Below are 22,769 nucleotides of genomic sequence, written 5' to 3' on the forward strand. Positions count from 1 at the left end.
GGGTGTTTTCATAAGCAACTTTAGCATTTTCTCTCGAAAACGACCAATTTGATGAATTGCACCTGATGATGATGATTGTTTTGAAGATAGTGATGATGATTTTTTTATTGTAGGATGTTCAGCGAATACTCCGAGACCCGTGGTCCGACTTGAACAATTCTTTTTTTGTTTGAAAGGAACTACCTCCAAGGTTGTCCCACATTAATCTGGTGCTGTTCTGATGATGGGATCCATGAGGAATTGAGGGAACTCCTCAATTTTTAAAGGCACATGTATGGTGATTTGGTCGTTTTCTTAAGCAAATTGAGCATTTTTTCTCGAAAACCACCAATTTGATGAAGTGGAGCTGATGATGATGATTGTTTTGATGATAATGATTTCAGCGATTACTCCGGCACCCATGATCCGATTTGAGTTATTCTTTTTCTGTTTGAAAGAAGTTACCTCTCCAAGTTGTTTTCGTAATATTTTTGGTTTTGATCTGATGATGGAATCCGTGAGGAATTGAGGGAACTCCTCAATTTTTAAAGGCACGTGTGTGGTAATTTCGGTGTTTTCTAAAGTAACACAAGCATTTCCTCCCCAAAACCACCAATTTGATGTAGTGCAACTGTAGCCTAACCACGAGTTTGACACTAAATATTCTTCGTAACTTACTTTGTACACTAATATGCTAGTACGAGCGAGATGCATAAACAGTAAGTTACGCACACGATAGCGAATATATCAATGTCAAACTCGTGGTAAGGCTACTGATAACTTCCCTCGTATGTGTATTATGATTTTTGATGTAGGTAGTGTTGGAAACAACCAAAGAGACTGAGAGGTGAAGGTAGAGGGTATTAGTGTTTGGGGGGTTTGAGGTTGGGGGTTGAGGGGAGGTGAGTTGATGGGTCGGGGACTGTGGGGTTGGGAGTTAAGAGATCGGGGGTTAGGGTTAGAAGTTAAGGGGTCTGGGGTTAGGGGTCGGGGAATGGCGGTTGAAGGGTTGGTGGTTTAGGGTCGAGGGGTTCAGTGATCAGGGATTGATGTGCTGTGAGGTTGAGTGATCACCGGGTTTGAGGGATTGGGTCAGTGGCGGGGCGGAGAATGGATTTAGTGACAGGAATGATTTCCCAGACGGACTCGAGGAAAATTCTGATTATTTAATAAAGTTTACGAATTTACAGTTAAACATCATTATGTTTTTCATTCATGCGTCACGCTCTTAACAATGTTTTAAAACTAAAAATGGAAAAATAAAAACTTTTATAAAAAAAAAGATAAACCGACTTCAAAAAGGATGAAATAAAATATTATCCTTTTTAGGGTTCCGTGTTTAGTATATGCGTTACCAACTGATATTTTTGAAGTCGGTGCCAAGCCAAGTACTCCAAGTAGTAACAATACCAGTCAAAAATAATCAGCTTTATGTCTATAAATCCCATTACAACTGTACAAATATTATAAACGTGAAAGCAATTATGTCTGCCTCTTTGTTACCTTTTCATGGCTAAACAACTGAACCGCTTTAGCTGAAATTTTGCATGAAGGTTCCTTGAATTGTTTTATATTTTGAAATGTAGTCCTCTGGATAAGCGACAGTCCCAATCCCACACTTGCGTGCTATGACTGTTCAAGAATTAGTAAGAAATGCTCTTTAAAAAAATACGACGACAAAACGTATTAGATTTACACTAACGTGCCGACAAGCATGGTACGAACTGCGCCAAGAAGGTTCAACCGTGTGTTCTGTTCTGGGGTGTACAGAAAGTTCGTTTATTGTCGTCGTGTACGCTGCGTCTTACATAGGCGAACACTCGCGAACGCGAAGCGAAGCGACGCGGCACGGCGCGGCCGGCCCAAGGCGTTCGGGTTCGCAACGAGATCGCCCACGTAGGACACTTCTATAATATATGGTTTAAAATTTGGCTTGGCACCGACTTCAAAAATATCAGTTGGTAACGCATATACTTAAACACGGAACCCTAAAAAGGATAATATTTTATTTCATCCTTTTTGAAGTCGGTTTATCTTTTTTTTTATAAAAGTTTTTATTAATTTGTCCTCTTGAGGTATATCTATACTATATAAGTGATGTTGTTGTAGAGCGTACACATACGATAAATTACTAGAAACACCTTTTCCCCTGCTCCCGATAATCACTTTCGGCGTAGTTGTAATTATACTAATTATGGACAAATCAAATTAAATAAATATCGAATACCGAACGACAATTTATCATTAATATGTACAATTGTGGGTGTACCAGGTCTGCCACCGGCCACGCTGCTGACGTGCCATTCGGGCATGCTGTCCAGCGAGGGCGGCAACCCGTCCACCATGCGGCTGTTGTACTACCCGCCCGTGCCGCCCGAGGACGAGGGCCCGTGCTGTTACAGCGACGTCGTGCACTACACCCGCTGCGGCGCGCACGCCGACTACGGCACTTTCACGCTACTTGCGCAAGACTCCGAAGGCGGCCTCGAGGTATTTTTACTTGTGAAACCGTTTTTTATCGTTGACAATGACGAATTCACAAGAGAGTGGAAAAGGAACGGGTTTTATAAATATAGTTGTCAATTTGAATTAGAAAAAGTCTATGAATAACTGTTGTGGATATTTTTAGTGATAGTTTACTCGTACAAGGTCATGCTTGATAATAACAAGTTTAGTTTCCGCTTACGTCCAATTATTTAGCAACAATCGTAATAAAGAACAATAAATGAATAATTTGGGATGCATCAAGAAACGTTTGCTAGAAATGCTAGAATAGAAGACACGCAATGCAGGTTATTTCACCAAAGATAAATTGAGTGTATAGTCTTGAATTGTAGGCTTATTGTCATAGTAAATTTTGTAGTCACAGTAAATTTACTGCCTCCTTTCGACACAGAATTAAAACTAAAAACTAAAATGAATAAAAAAAATGTATATATGGATAAATGATTTTTTTGTTAGAACGCCGTACCTATGATTTTGACCCATGTTCCTTCACTGATATGTGTTAAAATTGTTAAATATCAAACGGTCATTATCGTATTTTTCAATAATTGAAATACTACCGAAAGTACCGAATAAACGACTCCATATCATTGCGCACAAACTTGAAACACCAGTTATCTAAAGTTAAAAAACCGGGCCATGCTCAATGTAGGGTTCCGTAGTTACCCTTCCGTCGCAATAGGCTAAACTGGAGCTATTAGTATAGAAGATTGTTAACAAAGGGATGAAATGATGCTTGGTGTCTCACACCCGAGTTAAACAATATAAGTACTTTTCATATCGACTACGAGGAAACCAAAAAGACAAGGCAAATTTGCATAATGACAATCAGTAGTACTTAATTAAAGTAATAGACGTATGGCCGTTTCTCCTTAGAACTTACTTTCAATCGGAGACTTTGCATGTCTGGACACAATATTAATAATCCATAGCGGAATACATGAAATTGCAATATTTATGAAAAAACACATATTTTAGGAAACTGCAGTAATTTTATAATTTTATAATGATTTGTTAGTATGAAAAACAGCGGGATGCGGGATGCCTCTTACTTTTTTTTTTACTTTTTCGTTCTAATGCGACGTTGACTATTGCAACGGGATTTCTCATTCAGCCAAGCCAATGAAAGATAAATGAACTATTAAATAACAATTGTATGAGTAAATGCAATTTTTATCTCGCATTTTACTTTATTTACATGAATAATGCCAAATAACTTTAAAACCCCATTTAGGGGAGGTACCCTAAAAAAATATTTTATTTTATTTTATATTACGTCTGTTGGATTTACTGATTTATATATCCATGCCAAATTTCAGTTTACTAGCACTAATGATCACGGAGCAAATCCTCGGACAGACAGACACACGGACGGACATGGCGAAACTATATTAAGGGTTCCTAATTGACTACGGAACCCTAAACAATGCGAAAGTATTTATAATAAGTTCAGTTCGTATTTGATCAATAGTATCTATGGGTGCTTTATACTCTATATACCAATTGTGGTTGGTGTTATTTCTAGCTTAGTTTTGGGACTAATTCTAGTTACAGCAGAGTTACGTATTTCAGCCAACATGTGTTTGTGAAACTGTTTTCAGGTAAAATTGAACGGCAGCGAAAAGTGGCAGTCAGTCGGCCATCTTCCCGGCGCTATCTTGGTACAGACCGGGGAACTGCTCGCCGCTTGGACAACCAACATTCTGCCGGCTCTGGTCAGTAACATTTACATCTGTAGTCCAATTTATCAGGAACAGTAGAACAAAATAAAACTAACCCACTCTCGTCTTTTTTTGTATTATTTTGTCTACCTATGCTCCACTGACAAGCGACTCTTGCCAAACTATATCCAAATTTCCGATTGAGTAATTGCCAGAAAAAAAGGAATATTGACCTAACCACAGAACTATTATAGTTCTGTGGACCTAACCCTGATCAACACAATTCGATATGATATCTAGATCCGACCTTCTTAGATGAGACGATGCCTTCGAATCCTCAATACTCTCCTTCATTGAGTCTCAATTGAGATCCAAATATGTAAGTATACAAATAAATTTCATTTTAACCTTCACGTAGGTATATTTCAAGATTAGCTAATGATATACATATACCTATATGATAGGTACGTGTAATACAAATTATCTATACATATAATAAAGCGGAAGAGGGTCGAAAGTCTGTACATGGAAGATATTCGAAAAAATATTGGCTGGGGATACTTAGAATCGATAACAGAACACATTCCAACAGTTTTTAGAATTTTTGTCTGTTTATCTGTTTGTCTGTTTATCTGTTTGTCTGTTTATTTGACCGCGCAACTAATGAAAACGGCTGAACGGATTTTGATGCAAACTTTACTAATCTGGCGAAAAAATCCACGGCCAGGTTATAGGCTATAAAAATTTGAGAAATTTTACCCCTAAGGGGGTTAAAAAGGGGATGAAAGTTTGTATGGGGGTCAAGATTTATTTTAAGCTAGCAATTTGAAACTTCGTAAGAAGATATATTATTAAAATACAAGAAAACTAATTTCAGCGTTTTTGAAAATTCATCCCCTAAGGAGGTGAAATAGAGGTTAAAAGTTTGTATTAAGATCAATTTTTTTTTTGAGTGCGTTACTTGAAACTTTGTATAATGGGCATATTATTATAATACAGGAAAAGCGATTTTAGCGTTTTCAAGAATTCGTCCCCTAACAGGGTTAAAAGGGGGTTGAAAGTTTGAATCCATTACAAATGCTTTGAAACTTCTTAGACGATTACAAAAAACTAATTTTGACGTTTTTGGAAATTTAACCCCTCAGGGGGATGAAAGGGGGATGAAAGTTTGTCTTGGGGTGCAAATTTTATTTTAAGCTAGGAACTTAAAACTTTGCAAAACGTTATTATATTAAAAAGCAAGAAAATTATTTCAGCGTTTTTAAAAATTCATCCCCCATGGTGGTGAAAAAGGGGTTAAAAACTTTATCTTGATAACTATATCATTTTAGCTACTAGGCTAAGTTAGGTATCGTTTTTGTATAAATCGGGTATGCCGAATTTATTTATGATATCAAAATGACACCATTCCCGAGTGAAAACACAAAAAATATGAAAAAAACTTTTTTTAATTTCTCTTTACGCTTAAACCGCTAAACCGATTTAGATAAAATTTGGTATAGAGATAGTTTGAGTCCCGTGGAAGAACATAGGGTAGTTTTTATCCAAAAAATGGAGACTGCGTTTGCATGGAGAAGCGGCCGTGCCCTTTCCTCTTAATAATGGTCACGAAGGTGGGTACTTAAAAAAAAAACTTTTTTCAGTAAATGTCAAACGATTTGGGACTTTTACGCGTTACCATGCCTTCCCGAAAAAAATCGAATCTTTCTCGTAGTAAATTTTGTAACCACAGTAAATTCACTGCCATCTATCGACACACTTTAAAACTAAAAATGAAGATTTATAAAAATACGATAAAGTGTATTTAAATATGGATAAATGATTTTTTTTATTTGCATTAATTATTTTTTATTATTTTGTCCCATGTTCTTTCACTGATATGCGTTAAAATTGTTAAATAATAGCAAACGAAACCGTCAACGCCCTCTATACGAGAGTAGGCAAAAGGTAGTAGCGACCTCTGATCGAGAATAAAATTTTCGTGATTTTCGAGGCACGTTTTTTCCTTAGACTGTATCCATCTATTACGGAGTAATATCTATCTTTGGTGGTAGGTACCTAATTGTAAAATATTTTATCTGGACTACAGTCCTCTAGCGTATCCATCTGTCAACTTTACTTTAAGTTCCGTCTCCAGGGGACATTGAGATAAATTAGGGGTGAATTAGCCGCTTACTGACACAGACCGAATTCCACGCAGGCGAAGCCGCGGGCACAGCTAGTACTAACATAAATTTAAATATGTACAGTAGCAACTAAAAAATACGATAGGTACTTTGCCCTTGGGTTTTTCTGCTTAAGTTCACTGGCATTAAAAATAGAATGCAATAGGTAAGTGTTTATTAGGAAATACATAACAGCGACGACAACACGCACTGTCACGTTGACTAACATTTTATTTATACTTATCGCATACAGTACTTTATCAACATTGTGAAATTATTATGGGCTGAAGGAATTTGTAATATTGTTATTGCACCATCGATATTTACAGAGATCGTTATGCACGACAAACAAAACAACTCTGTAACAAAATAATTAATATTTGCATTTCAAAATGTTAACTGTAGTTTTTACGAGTATAACGCAAAATTGTTTTTTTTTTAATATAGATAGCGTTCTCTTCTCGACAAGCATAAATAGATTGATTTTACTTTTTGTGAGATATTTTTTTAACTTTGAATGCTACAGATGCACCGCGTAGTGGTCCCGTCGGGCACCTACGCTCGCGCTCGCGGCCGCCACTGCGTCGCCTTCTTCTGCCACCCGGACACCGAGGCGGAGCTGCCGACCCTGCCGCTGCGCGCCGTGCCCGTGCCCGCGCCGCCCGTCTTCACCCCCCACACCCACTTGACTTTCCACCACCGCCTGCTCAACGCCGCCCACCACATCCAAAAGCGCTTCAGAGAGACGTACGCGTGACTAGCGCGTACGGGGCACAAACACTACATCGTGCCGCTTGAACGACGGCATACGGCCCCGTGAACATCTTCATGAACTTTACAGCGGGCGTAGTTTCTCTTCTACGTTTCAGCATTGCAGCACCACTGTTTGAAAACTTCAGTTTATGTCACACGGCGCACGACTACGCAATGCACCTTTGAACAGTTTTACGTGTGTTAACTCACGAATTCCTATTATCAGCGGGTTTCCGACTTTAATCACGAGATGAAAGAGCTATTCTCAAAAGAGGAATGTAGAAAAATTTAGCTTGATATAACCTATTTTTTCAATACGACTTGCGCCCGCGACAGCTGCTGGCAAGAGACAGCCTTGGCCGTCAAACACCGGGTGTACACATAAGGTACAAATTGTGTCGAAGTGAAAATGTGAACTTTAAAACCAGCTGACATTCGTTCATAAACGACTACGCTCCCAATTACTGCACAAAATAGACCAACATATCATACAGTATAAAGTGATTGACATATCAAAGACAGTAACGTAGGTGATTCTCTCAGCATGTTACTTGACGTAATAATTGTAGGTAGAATCATGTTAACTTGCGGCAATCATTACTGATTAGTGTTTAAGGAGTGCGCAATTAGTGAATTTAATAACGAGCCTATGGACTAAAGCGGCTGCTGTGAAGAGGAGCCGAAGCGACATGTGTACACCCTGACTCAAGGGCCCGATCAGTGTTCCGATGCACTCTCTAAAGTTTCTTGAAAATTTAGCCTAACATTCGCCTCGCGAGCCGCGAACCGTATTTTTACACATATTAATGTGAAAAACTTTAGTCGCGCTCACACTACAAGAGCACGAAATAAATAAAGGAGGATTTCATGTATGTGTATGGTGCGAGTGCGACACACGGATCCGAGTCTGAATGCTTGGCCGACACATCTATCCAACTAAACGAAATTACCTTTTTACATAAGCGTGCCACGTTCAACTGTTAAAAAAATAAGAAAATGAAGGCCTTCTTTATAATATATATATATATATGTATATATATAATTACTTAATTAGGTTTTAGCGTGGACAGCAGAACTGTCTTCTTTAATTACTACCAAAATGTGTTCTGCTAGAATTTATACGACTATACATATAGGTACATATACGTTGTATTTAGTACTATCTTTTTCTAGTTGATTTTTATTACTATAAAATATCTCGGCTGAATTGGACTTTTTTCCCTAAAAATACCTGTTTTTTTTCGTACTTAATTTAATTATTAAAGAGTTTTTGAACCATATATATACAAATGTATTGTTGTTGGAGGAATATGGACGTAACCGTTAAGTATTTACATACTTTAAAACATGACATTCACATGTCATTTTTTTATTGCTATGCGATTAAGAAATATACATTATACTTACCTTAAATAATTAACAGGTACTTAACTATACCCCTCCCTTAGTAAAAAATCAGGTTTAGAAATAAGTATTATTATTAAAATTGGGGTTTAATAATTATTAATAATATTCGTGTCTTTGAACCAGTATTTGGTTACTTAATATATACTGTAGTTGAATTTTATTAGTTCGATTGCTATAGGTCAGCATTTCCCAAACTATGGGTCGCTAGTCGCCAAGTTCAGTCGTCAAGTTCCCAAAGTTGACTGGGCTCCGGTCGCGACCCATTGGTGGGTCGCGAGCGAATACTGAGTGGGCCCTAAAACTACTAGGGCATCTGAGCTGAGCATTTACCAATAATATTTTATGCCCCCTTTTAAGACGGCCAAGGTTTTGTTAGGTGGGTCGGAGCCCAGCCAACTTTGGGAACCACTGCCATAAGTAATACTAATACGTACAGTAGCGGCAAAAAACTATCATACTCGTATTTTTTGTACGCATTCACTCGAAAATTCATGAAATCATGTAAACAATGATTGTATTATCATGACGACCATATAAGTATAAATATATACTTACGTCCCACTGCACGTGGGAACGTGGGCAACCACAATGCGGATTGGGGACTTCACACACCCCAATTAATGTATCTTATAAAACTTATAAATATTGTACTCCTCATTTAAAAAAAAAACACTCAAAATCGAATCTTACCAACCAATAAAACATTGATGGATCGATTTACTGCCTCGTTAGCCCTCTGGTTTAAAAATTAAATCGCATCATTACTTTATAATTTAGTGCCCACCGGGCTACCGCGAAAACTCTGGAAAACTAATTATTTTCAAAATGAATGAAGCTTAATCGAATTGTCGTTTTCATACGCCCCTATATTGTAAATTTCATCGAAATCGCTGGAGCCGTTTTTGAAATACTAATATATGAAAATGTATCTGAGAAAATATGATAGATTATTTGCCGCTACTGTATGTCATTAGCCGGGTCCACACAGAGCGAGCATACGCACGAGGCTATTTCCTCGCGCACAAAACGGCCAGTGTAGACGTGCCTCGGCCGAGGCGGCGCGCGCGAGGCACGTCTGAAAATGTCGATACACCACGCGCGCCTCAGCCGAGGCACGTCTACACTGGCCGTTTTGTGCGCGAGGAAATTGCCTCACACATATGCTCGCTCTGTGTGGCTGTGGACCCGGCTATTAAGTGAAACGTAGGATACGCGCCGCATAAAATGCTCCCGTTGAAGTATTTTCTTAATAATAATAAAATGTTAGTAATTACAAATTTGATATAATTAAAAAGACAAAAGCGTATTCTTGCCCGAGATTCAAATGTTTCAAAATGACCAGAAAATGGTTTTTTTTTGTTATTCGTTCAACTATGTCATTCCCGAATTGGCATTTCACTTATTTAATTGTGATGTCTTTATATTATATTTAATATTTTCGTATTTTGAAGATTTTGTGCTTTTAGTATTACTTACAATAATTATTTTGACTTTTGCGAGTCGGCATCTACTTAAATTTAGTGTGTAATGTGTATTAGTTAAATAGCAATTAGGGGCTCGGCGTCGTCTTCTACTCTTAATTTTTTTTGTTAAATTTGTAAACTTGGCTTCTTGCTTTTGAATTTAAAGCGATATTAGTTTTAAATTTAAATAATATGATCATTTGTATCGTACATATTTCAGACCACTGCTAATTAACACGTCTCTTATTAGGTACTTATTATTATTAAGTGAATCGTGTCATTGCACCGATAGCTCAATTTTTCACGCCTTGTTTTACGTATTTACAGAATAATTTGCGTTAGAACATCGAATTTATGAGTTTATAACCAAACAGACGAAATCTAATTAATTCAAGTACTTAAATATAAAAAAGAAAAAAAGATTGTATATTACAGAAGAATTTGATGCTTACATTTACTAGGAATTAACAATATTTTCTGAATAGTACAGTAAATAATACAAAAACCAATATAGGTAATATGATTCGATTGGCCTTTTCAAATAGACAGATTTACAAATGATTAGAAGACTTCTTAATTCTTGTGTAATTGTGTAAAGGGGCCCACTGACTATCAGTCCGCCGGACGATATCGGCCTGTCCGTTGTTCGGAACTGTCAAATTTTTGTTCTAACTGGCAGGCCGATATCGTCCGGCGGACTGATAGTCAGTGGGCTCCTTAATGGAATAATTTCCTTTCAAGCATGTCGATGCATATCAACCGAGGTTCCTTAAATTCATAGAAAACAGCAAAGAAATTAGTAAATAAACAAGTGAACTTCCCAGTTTTGATATGCATCGGAGCTATTAATGTACCTATTAGGTAAAAGTACTAGCTAAATATTAGGTACCTGCTATACCCAATAAGTATTAAAAATTAGAAGAAAGAAAAGAAGAAAATAAGTTGATTAAAACTTTATAATTAAATGCAACCAATGTCTGTACAAGTACATGTCTAGCTCAATTGTCAAATTGCCTTTACCTAGGTATATTATGTACTTCATCTTGCATCATCAAACATATTTTCACTGGCAGGTTCAAGTCACGTGTTTAGTCCGAAAAGTACAAAATTATACTTTGTTCGAAGGTACATCTACGAGTAAGATATAGGTACGCTACACCTACAACGCTACGTACTGATACAACTTGCATTGTTTTGCTCATCTCTCATCTTCGTATTTACAAAGTAAACCGAAACTACACTGTACTACCACAATACATAAACGTTTCCGATTTAGTACCAGAACAACAATCCCAATATTTTCATTGTACTATTCCAATGTTACAAGAAATAAATATGTAATTGCATGAAACAAATAAATATTAAACTGGTGTTTTATTTATTTTGTATACCTACCTAACCTACCATTAATTAAATTGGGGGGAACACATAAATCACATTATAATATTGTAAACGAGTCTATAGAAACCCGATGCCAGGATGGCAGAGTTTTTATGACTCGAGTCTTTCATCACACTTGCGAAGAAAAAAGTTTGCCGATCGCTATTGATTTCAACTAAAAGCATGAAAGGCAAGAATCCCATTTGGCATACGGCATACAGCCTCGAATGAAAATTGTTAAAACAGGTATTAAATAATTTAGATTTATTTTTTTAACCATAAACAAAAGAAATTAAATCATAATCATGATCAATCTCATTCAAAGGCCAATCAAATTGGATTTTGTCGAAGAATTTATTTCCAGCAAGCTGGAAATCGTTTTAATACCTTTATTTGGTCCTAAATGCGTGTAATCCGAGTTTGCTCCAAACCAGGTTTTTTGCTTGTAGATCGAAAACGGTGCGTCCGACGAAAATTTTAATTTGGTAATCATGATGAAAACTGATATCTGAGGATCTGAAAGGTACCTACCTTAATATGAATTCTTAGTTCGTAGTCAATGTTAGTAAAAATTTTTTTTTAGTATAATCATGTTAAAAATCTGAAAACGCCTTTTTACAAGTGTCTGATCCACCAAACCTTGATGGTGGATTCCTTCTACATCCAGTGGTTTGGCAATCCAATGAAAGATATATCTCCGAGGGCTCCCAAAATTTATGCACACCTCCTAGGATGGAACAAACTCGGATTACATGCATAGGACCAAATAAAAGTATTAAAACGACTTCCAGCTTGCTGGGAATTAATTCCTCAAAACGCTATTTATGGATATAATTTGATTGGCCTATATGTATTTATTGTGTTTATTAGCGTTATGCATATGACAACGGGCACAATACTAAAACAAAAAAAGCACAGCCAAGGCATTTCGGCCATAATGTATTTTTTTTCCTTTTAAGTCCCGGGCAAGCTCGGCCGAATTTCACCTTCCTATACAAACGGAGTTTCGTTCTCATTTTAAAACCACGTGTTGGATTGTAATGAAACTGCACATATAATTACATGAGGTATATCTAGGTCTGTAATTAGTTTATATAGCTCTATAGTAAATAAATCAAACGAAATAGAGCAAAAACAAGTTCGCTGTATTTTTTTTACTATGGTATCTCATCCCATTGTAAGTACAAAGTTTTAGAGCAATCTAGCTAGTCGTTTTAAATTTGTATCGAGAACCGAGCTTGCCGGGGACTTAAAGGCATCGCAAAGAATCGTGACCCTTTTTCTTTGGTCTCGAGTGTGACTAGACGTGGAAAAGTTGCAAGATTAAAACTATAGGGAGGGAATGTGGTGAGCTGGTGAGTAAATAACTTAGGGAAGGAGATAATACGGTAACCAAAGGACGCGAGAAGTACAGAATATGAGTAACAGCTTGGAAAGTATTTAAAGAACTTTATAGACAAGTATAGGAATTAGTAAATACAGTGGCAAATTGTAAATAATGTGGTGGGCACAAAACTATAGAAACAATATGTAGGTATGTTCGAATTTTACTTAAATTTGTGTGACCTTTACGTGAATAAACAAAAAAAACTGTATAGTATACCTATAGAGAGACGAGTAGGTACATGACATGTGTTGATAGTAAGGTGTGATTTACTCCGTATAATAATACGAACCTAACCTAATAGGTACATACTCGTACAGTTGTTATACATACAGTAGAAGTTCTACTGTATGTATAACAACTGTACGAGTATGTACCTATTCTACTGTAGAACCTCAATAACTTAAAGTCCAAGGGAAACGATAAAAACATATAAGTTATCGAGTTTTGAACCTACTGAGGGTTTAAGTTAAGGAGTTTCCATTGGCTTATATTTTTACTTATAGGTTCGGTTCCAGTCAAGACAATAGTTATTTGTGCAACAAGAGAGGAAAGTTGGTTTTTCTTGCGAGTGTTTATTTTGAGTCCCGAGAAAGCGAAAGATTCTATAATTGAATCACGAGCGAAGCGAGTGATTCTAAGGTAGAATCTTGAGCGTAGCGAGGGACTCAAAAACACGAGATGTAAAATAACTTTGCTCTCGTGTTGCACACATAATTTTTCACCTCAGTAGTGAGAACATATTAAAGGTATTTCGAATTACACAGAATAAACACAAAAAAAAGTATTATAATATGTACGATACGATACGATACGATACGGGACGGGTCGGGACGGGACCGTACCGTACCGTACCATAAAAAAAATGTAAAAAAGTATGAAGTTCATGGCCTTCACTAAATTAAAAAGCTCCATTGTTCCAGGGAGTGACGAAAGTAGGCTTGTTCGAGCTGCTGAGGTGAAAATGTTACTTTATGATGATTACAACACTTTATTTAAAATATAAAATAGGTACACGATTATTTTATTCAATTTTCACAAAAAAAATCAAACTACTTTTTACTGCTTCGATCCCTTTTAATTCGTCTTGTCGGCGTACATCTGTGTTTTTAAATTTCGGTTCCAATTCATTTCACTTAGAATAATTATGTACTTCCCGGAGAATGACTAGAAACTAATAATCATACGTCTATTAAAAATAAATTTCTGATAAATAGTACTATGCCTTATGGGAACGGGTCGAAGAGATAGTTCAGATCCGGAAAGCGCTACCAAATTTTAGTATGTTGTTGGGCATGGTACTTGGTCTCCAAAACTGCCGGGAGACAGCGGCGCCGGCCATCTACTTCAGCGGAATGACGTCATCAAAATGACTCCCGCTTCGTTGCGAATATTGCATTTTGCATCCAAACTATGCATTGCACATACACGTGTGGGGTATTAAACGAAAGCCAATAAAATAATTTATATTTCACTAATACACTATGTACCATAAATACAATATTTAAGGAGAAATTAAAAAATAAATCAAAATGATGAAAAAAAAAATAGATTATTTGGGATTTTCAACCAAACCAAAAGTCGGACGTTAAAGCAATGTACTACAAAATTAAAGCTGATGTCTCAAGCCATGATATCAAAATAATCAAAATCAGACCAAAAATGTGAAAATTATGCATCAAAATGTAGGTATTTGCTAGAACAAATGCATTAAAGTAAAAAAAATCGAAATTGGTCATTTTCAGGATAATCCGCATAAGCTTCTAGTATGTTATTGGCAATATAAAAAGGATCATAAAACTGCTGGGAGACAATCTCTGTAGTGCCTAAGTGACAAATAATGGCGTCATACATGTGACCGGGAGTCATTTTGATGACGTCATTCCGCTGAAGTAGATGGCCGGCGCCGCTGTCTCCCGGCAGTTTTGGAGACCCAGTACCATGCCCAACAACATGCTAAAAGTTGAAAGCGATTTCCGGATCTGAACTATATTCCAATAAGGCAGTGCACTAAAAATGCTTTGTTATAGAGGGCGTCAAAACACAACTTTAAGAGCCAACAGGAGCCGAGACCAAACTCAATTTTGAGATTTGAAAGAGAATATCGTCGTCGCGCTGACGGGGGCGGTACCGCGTACCGAGGGACTATCCCAGTGTGTGTGGTGCACGCACACCGACGCGCACGTTATTTGCGCTCCTCGCCGGCCTCACGCCGCTCGCGTTTTTAGTAACTAAATTCAATATCCTTCTACAACCTGCAATCTAATTAACATTTCGAGTTACAGAATAGTAAAAAAACATAACATAACATGGACATACAAGAAAACATTGTTGTATAAAAACATACAAGATAACGGCTGTTAAATTAATCCAATTAAATATTTTTAAATATGATAAACAAAAATATTAAATTATAGTCGTGAGTATTTTAAAAGTAAAACTCCCTTATACCTTGATTTTAAACAAAGTATTTTACTTATAACTTACTTGGTTCGTATGAATTAGTGACATACCTAATTAAAAAAGAAAGCTATAACTCCCGCGGGAACAATATAGGCCTTTTCCCTTCAGTACACCTGCATGAAATAAGATCTTTTCGAGCAAGCGTCTTGGAAAACAAATTTGCCGCTCTCCAGCTCCGTTGAATAGAAAAAAAGAAAGCCTCAGGTTAGATAAAATTATCATAATAAAGAAACATGTGACATGTGATATTTCTTACTTTGATGTAATTATACAGTTTTATTGATGGTCCGTTTTTTTATTTACCTATGTGTCAGATTTTGATAAAAATAGGTATAAATTGAAGAGCTCCTAATTCTGATCGGAATAAATATGAAACCCAATAAATAAATAAATAAATAATAATAAATATTAAATCAATATTATAGGACATTCTTACACAGATTGACTAAGTCCCACGGTAAGCCCAAGGAGGCTTGTGTTATGGGTACTCAGACAACGATATACATAATATATAAATACTTAAATACAAATAGAAAACACCCATGAATCAGGAACAAATATCTGTGCTCATCATATCATATCATCGAACCCAGGACCATCGGCTTCACAGGCAGGGTCACTACCTCCTAGGCCAGACTACCGGTCGTCGCCCAATATTTTGGGACAATAGTCTAGTCTACAAAAGGTTCTAGGTGGTGAAAAAAATAGTGTAAGCTGTTCGCATAAAAAAACCGCAAATCGATGTACAGGTTAGCCGTTTGGTACACGTATATACTAGTCAAAACAAAAATTTTGACCCGCAGTTCCTAAAAAAAATTCCCTTAGGAGGGGAGTGCTGAAACCTTTTTTTGTATAAAAAAAAACTTTTTTTTAAACCTATCGTATACTTCTCATCTATCATACGAAAGGGCTTTTTGAAGCGATTCTGAAAATATACCACATCATTGCATTTTAGCCATTTTTAGGGTTCCGTAGCCAAATGGCAAAAAACGGAACCCTTATGGATTCGTCATGTCTGTCTGTCTGTCGTCCGTCCGTATGTCACAGCCACTTCTTTCCGAAACTATAAGAACTGTTGAAACTTGGTAAGTAGATGTATTCTGTGAACCGCATTAAGATTTTCACTCAAAAATAGAAAAAAAAAAAATTTTAGGGGTTCCCCATACTTAGAACTGAAACCCAAAAATTTTTTTTTTCATCAAACCCATACGTGTGTGGTATCTATGGATAGGTGTTCAAAAATGATATTGAGGTTTCTCATATATTTTTTTTCTAAACTGAATAGTTTGCGCGAGACCGAGAGACACTTCCAAAGTGGTAAAATGTGTAACCCCCCGTCTAACTTCTAAAATAAGAGAATGATAAAACTGAAAAAATATATGATGTACATTACCTTGCCAACTTTTACCGAGAACTGGTTTGAACGAGATCTAGTTAGTAGTTTTTTTTAATACGTTATAAATCGTAAACCGCAATTTACCTTTCACTCACGTTTCACATAAAAATACATTGTTTAAATTGTGTAATGTACGGAACCCTCGGCGCCCGATTCTGATTCGCACTTGGCCGGTTTTTTCTTAAATTGAAAGAAAAAGAATTTTCAAAACATACCAAGTTTGGGCTCCTCCAGATACGATATGGCTGATTTTTTTTGTACAAATGATACGTGATATCCTCATATGTAACCCCAAAAAAGCAATAAAAAATTTATTTAGTTTTTTTTTTTTTCAATACAAAGTGACACAGTTCTACTTAACCCTTTAACTTGACCCCAAACTTGGTGTGTTTTGAAAATTCTATTTGTTTTAATTTACAAAAAAATGGCTAAAATGTAATAATGTGATATAATTTTAGAATCGCCTCAAAAAGCCCTTTCGTATGATACCACACACGATAGGTTTTTGGAAAAAAAATATGTTTTTTTTTTCATACAAAAAAAATGTTTCAGCATACCCCTCCTAAGGGATTTTTTTTAGAAACTGCGGGTCAAAAATTTTGACCTCTTAGTATGCGTGTGCCAAACGGCTAACCTGTACATCGATTTGCGGTTTTTCTTTGAAATTGGGCTTGTACGGCTGCCACTAATAGAGATACTAACTCCTAAAAATACGTATGATACCTCATTGGATTCAGAATGATGTCTAGAAAAATGTATTCGAAGCGTTTATTCCCACATAAAAAAAGTTCAAAGCTATTAACAAAAAACGGCCAAGTGCGAGTCGGTTCCGTACCATTACGCAAAAAACGGCAAAAAATCCCGTTTGTTGTTTGGGAGCCCCACTTAAAAAAATATTTTATTCTGTTTTTAGTATTTGTTGTTATAGCGGCAACAGAAATACATCATCCGTAAATATTGCAACTTTTTAGCTATCACGGTTCACGAGATACAGCCTGGTGACAGACGGACAGGCAGATTGACAGACAGACAGACAGATATTATTTTAAAGGTATTAAATATTCTTTTAAAAATTAGTAAATAATATGGTGTATTTAAAACATATCATGGAATATACTACGGTTATAAATTGATATTATGTAAAGTAATTTTTTCAACAAGTTAGGCAATTATTAAGTAACCACATTTTTTTCGAACTTTCGTCTTTGTTGTAAATTAAAAAAAAAAAGAAAATAATTGGCGTAAAAAGTATTTCGCCTCGTGGAGCCCCTTTCATGAGATCACGTCACAAAAGTTTTAATAAAATTAATACTTTGTTTAAAATAAATTTTTGAATAATAGTGAAAATTGTAAAATATAAAGCAATATAATAATACGTACTTAGAACTGATACTTTTCTAAATAAAGAATGAATAAACTAAATTGTGTAATTAATTTTTAGTGCAAATCACCACAATTTGCTTCTAAAGAGCAAATCTGTGACCAAAAATTATATATAGTTTTAATTTTTCGTTCGTATATTCAGATTTGTGTATGAAAATGTGAAACTATTATTTCTAAAATAAATTATTCTTCCCTAATTTACACAAAATTTATACCAAATTTGATCTCATATCAAGAGATAGGTAGAAGTAAAGGCAAACTGGACCGCAGAAGCCGACTTTTCCCCTCCCTTTTTGGGGGGTAGCCAGGACTTAATCTCGTAGCTAGTGCGTCAGCTCAGCTTTGTATGAACCAAGGAATAATAAATAGTGTTAAACGATATCCCCTGAGGCCAAAGTGCAAACTCACTTTACTTACTTCGCCTACTAAGAGGCAAATCGCGACTTTGTTATGGTTTATCGATAACTTATCACATCACTAGATTATCGACTTTCAATGTCGACTATTGCCCATCACTTTTCTGTCCGTGTACGTATTTAGAAACTTGACCCCGCCCCTAAAATTAGTGCGATAAGGACAACTGCAGCTTAGGCGAAAAATCCTGCGTAAAAATCTCAAAAATCGAGGTTTCGTACTCGACTGTTTCCTCCTCCAAAACTTAAGCAATCGTAACCAAATTTGGAAATCTAAATGATTATGAAATTGTCTGTGTCGGACTGTTTTGATTTTTTGGCTAATTGATACCAGTTTTGAATACCACGCCTCTCATTGCGGCATAGTCAGTGAGGCCATTTTTGGCCATGTTTGAAGGGCTCTAGCGCCTTAAAAAACAAAAATATCAAAAAAAGCAAAACACACCGACACAGATATTGACAATATTAATCTGTGTTGAAAAAATCATTCCTCTAGCTTCAAAAACCAGGGAGGAAACAGTCGAGTACGTTTGTATGGAGAAATGACCACTCCTGTTGGCTCTTAAGTTGCTGAGGTCCAATGCCCAAATTATTCGTTTAAGTTATAGAGGTTTCGTACTTTAAGTAAAAGAGGTTTTGGGCTCTGAGGGCGAGGAACAGGGAGGAAACACAAAACTTTATTAACTTATAGACGTTTTTACGGTATCGAGGTTCTACTGTACCTATATAATGAAAAACAGTAGGTACCTTTTCTGAAGTTCCTTAAAAATTGTAAGTAAGTACCCCTATCCAGGACTAGTCTGACATAAAAAAAATGCAACTCGACAAATGATATGATCAACTATCTTTCCTTGTGAAACAATACATCAATAATAGGCACTAATCGTATCCTGTGAAGCGATCGCCTGTGTACGCGCGCCTATTTCAATTCCATCGTGGGCCGTGGCATTATGGCAGCTATTTTTGAATTTTTATTTTGGCGCAGTTCGCGTGTGGTCGCCAGCGCCGCTTTTGGCGGGAAACTCGACGTCACAACAGCTTTGATTGCCGACGGTAGTGGGGCTCTTCAAAAAAACTGTGACGTCGAATAACGTGGTGACAGATGATATGGTGAGTAATGCTGACCACTGATTTTGTTACAATCGTATTATTTGCTTTTAATTTTAACCCTAACCCAGTGGATATACATTCGTCACTAGAATATTTTTTTAACAACCGACTTCTATCGAATTAATTTAGAAACCCTTATCCAAACTTGGTATAAGTTTTTCTACTAATTATTTTAGGAATACCTACCTAATGCTAATTCATCTGAGGTTATTAAATTACAAAGTATATTTTTAATTTCCAATCAAAAATATCATACTTGTCATATCTCAAGTGTGAGATATGTACGTGCTTCTCTGGGAGTAAATGGCACCATTACAATTTCTTCTTAGCTACTGAAATGGCTGTCATTAATTCCTTGGTTGGTTATCAATCTACTTTTTTTTTTCATTAAAACAGCCATCTTTACAAAATTGTTGGGACCAAAATATATAAATAGGGGTTTAAGGCCTAAGTACCGGTGTGGAACTATTTGGGCGACGATGGGGTCGATGGGGGCGACTTGAAAATGTAATATATTTAAACTGATAAGTGATATAACGTTATACTGCTCGTACTTAATACATTAATACTATTATTTTATATCAATGGCAAATCTGCACACTTACACAGTTCGACCCATTATGCCTAGGAGTCATTCCTAATAAGTAATACCCCACACGTTACGCGTAGGTGTAGGTACAGTGCTGGACAAAAAGAATCATACACTTGCACGAAAATAAAAGTTTCTATGTGTACTACTTTATGAATTCCGCCATATACCTTATGCCTTAGGAAAACTTGTAGCACATTTCATGGCTTATTATACATACATAATTAAATTTCATGATTCATCAAAATTATTTATATACAAAAGTAATCGTTAGCACTTTATTTTGCTCCGGAAAAATTAAATCATACAGTAAACACATAGCACAATCGGATTAGGACTAACTTCGAAATCTCTACAACAGTCCTGAAAGTATATTAATACAAAATTATTTATATACAAACGTAATCGTTAGCACTTTATTTTGCTCCGGAAAAATTAAATCATACAGTAAACACATAGCACAATCGGATTAGGACTAACTTCGAAATCTCTAGAACAGTCCTGAAAGTATATGTATATAAATTAAGGGCCCCTTTTCATGTCCACACACACACACGCACGCACGCACGCACGCACACACACACACAAGCGCGCGCGCGCGCGCGCGCGCGCACACACACACACACACACACAATGCAGCAGATATTTTAGGGTCAATTTATGAAGAGGGTATTTTTTCGAAATTAGTATGACAAGTGTTTTGGTATTCATGGCAGGCTTTCCTGGTTTTAATAAATACCGCATTATTTTTTATAAATAAGTAAATCTATTCTCTAAATAATTCTCTATATGAAAATATAAAGTATTTAATAATACGTTGCCTACATCCAAACGTACGTTTTGTTTTCGAACCAAACCGCACGTGGAACACGCGAAATAGCGGTAGATTTCGCCGTTTTTAGGGTTTGAAATTCGATTTTATCACAAACAATACATACATAAGGAACATAAGCATATTTTTTTATTTAGGTATAAAAATATATAGGTACTTTGGAAATTAAACTCTCTAGGCCCGAAACTTTTAACCCGCTTCATAACAAATAACGATGAGCCACTTTCAGAGCATGAAATTGGCTGCTACAAGAGGTATCTATGTTAATATACAAAATTACTCAACTTTGGGAACAAATCAATTTATTTCATTAAACACTTTTGATTTGTGTTTTATAAGTAGTCACGCTACTATACACAAATTACAAACTGTAATAGATGTCATATATTACAGTTTATGTACAAAATTGTTAACGAGAACCAATAAAATGCTCGATGCGCGCAGTCTACAATTTCAATAGGTACCTACAGTCACTATCAATATATGTGTCATTGCCATTTTCAACCAAAAGGGTAATATTGTAGCTTGTCAGTAAGGCGCTATTTCCATATAACTTCGATTAGAAATCAACCTTATCGACACGCGGCAATGTGGTAGCTTTTGGTTGAAAACGTCACATATAGTAGATAGTAGCCGATGAAACAATAACGTCCGAAACAAAACCGTGTCCACCTTTAAAATTCACCTCCGTAAATTCATACTGGCTAAGCAAAAATGCAACACTTAGGCAACCGTGCACACTCAGTCACTCACACACAAATCGCATAGGCACTTACATACATACATACACACGAACATTCATAAGACTTAGGTATAGGCTAATTTTAATTAAGTAATTTGATTGTTATTTGTATTTAAGCTTTCCCTTATTTATTTTTTACATTGTGTTTACTAGTCCATCACCATGCACCTAGTGTGTGCATCTACTGGGCCTTACTGAAAATCAGCGTCGCGGAGTGTGCCATGTTGGCTCACACCGTGACACCAAGCTGAGTAAGGACCATTTAGCGCAACCTCATTCTGTTTAATTATTTCTAGTTTTAGTCTTGTTATGTTGTGCTAATAAATGCTTTTTCTTTCTTTCTTTCTTTAACGCGCCTAAATTATCTACCACCCTGGAATAATTTTCTCAATAGAGATATACCTCTACAGTTTGCGTTCAAACGTATCTGTAACAGTCTGTTCTAGATATACTTACAGATACATATAGAGAATGGTAGATACTATTGACGCATAGTCTGCTATTGGGGAAATATGCGAATGGTTAGAAATGCTTTAGGGAAAAAATAAAGTGGTAAAAATTGCGAATGACAGAAATCACAATGACATACATATGACATTTACTGATATAATATGTATAATTTGTTACAAGCAAAAGCTTGTTACAAATTATAAAAAGTAAGTTAAATAAAAATTTAACTTGCAATGTACCTTGCATAATTGTAAGGGTCAAATCTTGCAAGTTAAATTTGACCCACTTCCCGGTTTCCGATGAAGCTGAAAATTTGCATACATATGCAGGTCGGGTGACAATGCAATATTATGGTACCATCGAGCTGATCTGATGATGGAGACAGGAGGTTGTCATAGGAACTCTGTGATAAAACAACGCAACATAATTGTGTTTGGGGTTTTTAGAATTGTCTCGATGAGTATTAGTTGTCTGTGGAAAGAAAAGTACAGTCAGCGATAAAAGCTTGTAACAAAAATTTCACCTTAATCCAATGGATTAAAGTAAAGAAATGTAAACATATTTATGAACTCTACTGTAGCTCTTTTTTAGGTATTGTAATATTTTTGTAATCAAGGCTTAATTTTCCATTTACAAAACAGCTCCAAAACAAGTCGATATAATTCTCTATTTTGTCAATAAGATGGCATCTAAT

At 36.1% G+C, this 22,769-nt stretch overlaps 1 protein-coding gene across 1 annotated transcript in view; it reads left to right on the forward strand.

The window, feature by feature from the left end:
- Positions 1 to 7,226, forward strand: part of LOC134753966 (uncharacterized) — a 45,812-nt gene extending 38,586 nt beyond the window's left edge. Inside the window, exons 5-7 of the mRNA XM_063690001.1 lie at positions 2,252 to 2,469; positions 4,086 to 4,199; positions 6,837 to 7,226. Coding sequence (XP_063546071.1) covers positions 2,252 to 2,469; positions 4,086 to 4,199; positions 6,837 to 7,067 — 563 coding nt within the window. The 3' untranslated portion in view covers positions 7,068 to 7,226. The remainder of the gene's footprint in view (positions 1 to 2,251; positions 2,470 to 4,085; positions 4,200 to 6,836) is intronic.
- The last annotated feature ends 15,543 nt before the right edge of the window (positions 7,227 to 22,769 follow it).

Source organism: Cydia strobilella, chromosome Z, assembly GCF_947568885.1.
Source record: "Cydia strobilella chromosome Z, ilCydStro3.1, whole genome shotgun sequence".
Lineage (NCBI taxonomy): Eukaryota > Metazoa > Arthropoda > Insecta > Lepidoptera > Tortricidae > Cydia > Cydia strobilella.